General features: G+C 72.8%; 1 protein-coding gene across 1 annotated transcript in view; it reads right to left on the bottom strand.

The window, feature by feature from the left end:
- PFN1 (profilin 1) overlaps positions 1-1,437 on the bottom strand; it is a 3,293-nt gene extending 1,856 nt beyond the window's left edge. The window contains exons 1-2 of the mRNA XM_041413305.1: positions 1,268-1,437; positions 229-421 (exon numbers count right to left, since the gene is read on the bottom strand). Of these exons, the coding sequence (XP_041269239.1) occupies positions 229-421; positions 1,268-1,399 (325 nt within the window). The 5' untranslated portion in view covers positions 1,400-1,437. The remainder of the gene's footprint in view (positions 1-228; positions 422-1,267) is intronic.
- Positions 1,438-1,443: the final 6 nt, after the last annotated feature.

The raw sequence follows: 1,443 nt of genomic DNA, 5'->3' as shown, positions 1-1,443 counted from the left end.
GGTGACGGGCAGGGGGTGACACGGGGTGACAGGAACTGGGCAGGAGGTGGCAGGGAGTGACGGGCAGGGGGTGACACGGGGTGATGGGCAGGGCAGGGGGTGACAGGGAGGTGGGCAGGGGTCGCAGGGTGGTTCCAGGGAGAGGCTCCTCGCCGCTGATTTCAAAGCTGGGGGGTGACAGAGGGCAGGGGGCAGGGGTGGCGGGGGCAGCCCCCGGCGGTCCCTCACTCTTGTTGGTGATGGCAGCCGTGATGTTGAAGGTGGGCGCTCCCGCGGCCCCCTTGGTGCGCAGGTCCATGCTGTGCTCGCCCTCCACCAGCAGCGAGTCGCGGATGACGGAGCAGCGCAGCCCCCCCAGCGTCAGCCCCTGCACCAGCAGCGGGCCCCGCTCGGGGCCCACCAGCGCCGCCACCTCCGCTGGCTGCGGGGGGGGACACGGCTCAGACCCCCCGAGCCCACCCGTGAGGGGGCACAGCCGCCTGGGGCCCGCCAGAGCCCCCCGCCCCACCCCGATCGCGGCCTGCAGGGAGACCCCCACCCAGGGAGCACCAAAAGCAAAGCCTGGGCCCCCCCGAGTGTCCCGGGTTTGGGGGGGCCACAGCCCCCGGCAGGGCCCCCGCCGGGCAAACCGGGACTCCTAACTCCCTCTCCATGACCATAAATGGACCCAGGTGTCCCGGCACTCCCGTGACTCCCGCCAGGGACCCCCCCCCGATCCCCGACCCCCGAGGGGTCCCCACAAGAGCACCCGACAATCCAGGGATCCCCACGACTCCCCCAAACTCGGGACCCTCCAGGGCCAACCCCTCCAGCAGCTGCCACATGGGAGAGCAGCTCAGGAACCCCCAAACCAGCCCGCCGGGAACCCCAGAAAGGACCTCTCAAGCCGAGCGCGCCGGGACCCCCATTTAAGCCAGACACCCCCAACTCCGGGGACCCCAATGAACCCGGCAGGGTCCCTCGGGGGACCCCCGGAACTCCCCCGTGACCCCAGAAAGGGACAGGGCTCCGGCAGCCCCCCTTTCCCACCGCGGCCTTCCCCAAACTTCTCCCCCTCCCCCCCCAAAATTTCCGTGGGGGGAAGTGGGGAGGGGGGGAGGGGGGTGCGCGCGCGCCGCCCCTCCCCCACAGGAAGCCCCGGCCGCCCCTCCTCCACCGGGAAGTGGCCGCATTCCGCACATTTTTAGAGGGTTTTGAAGTGGGGAGGGGTTCCACCAACGCCTCGGCGCGCGGCCCCCCCCCCCCCCCGCCGGCCCCGGCCTCTCACCGTGATATTGGCGAAGGTCTTGCCGGGGGCGGCGGCCCAGACGGCGGGGGTGTCGCGGTAGCCCACGATGGCGGCATCCTGGCAGGTGCCGTCCGCCAGCAGCGTCTCCACGTAGGGCGCCCACCCGCTCATGGCGGCGGCGGGCGGGCGGGCGGGGCGCGGGGGCGCGGCCTTCC

Source organism: Onychostruthus taczanowskii, unplaced genomic scaffold (genome assembly GCF_017590055.1).
Source record: "Onychostruthus taczanowskii isolate IOZ18803 unplaced genomic scaffold, ASM1759005v1 scaffold401, whole genome shotgun sequence".
In the NCBI taxonomy this organism is placed as follows: domain Eukaryota; kingdom Metazoa; phylum Chordata; class Aves; order Passeriformes; family Passeridae; genus Onychostruthus; species Onychostruthus taczanowskii.
This window is presented reverse-complemented; position numbering and strand designations above follow the sequence as displayed.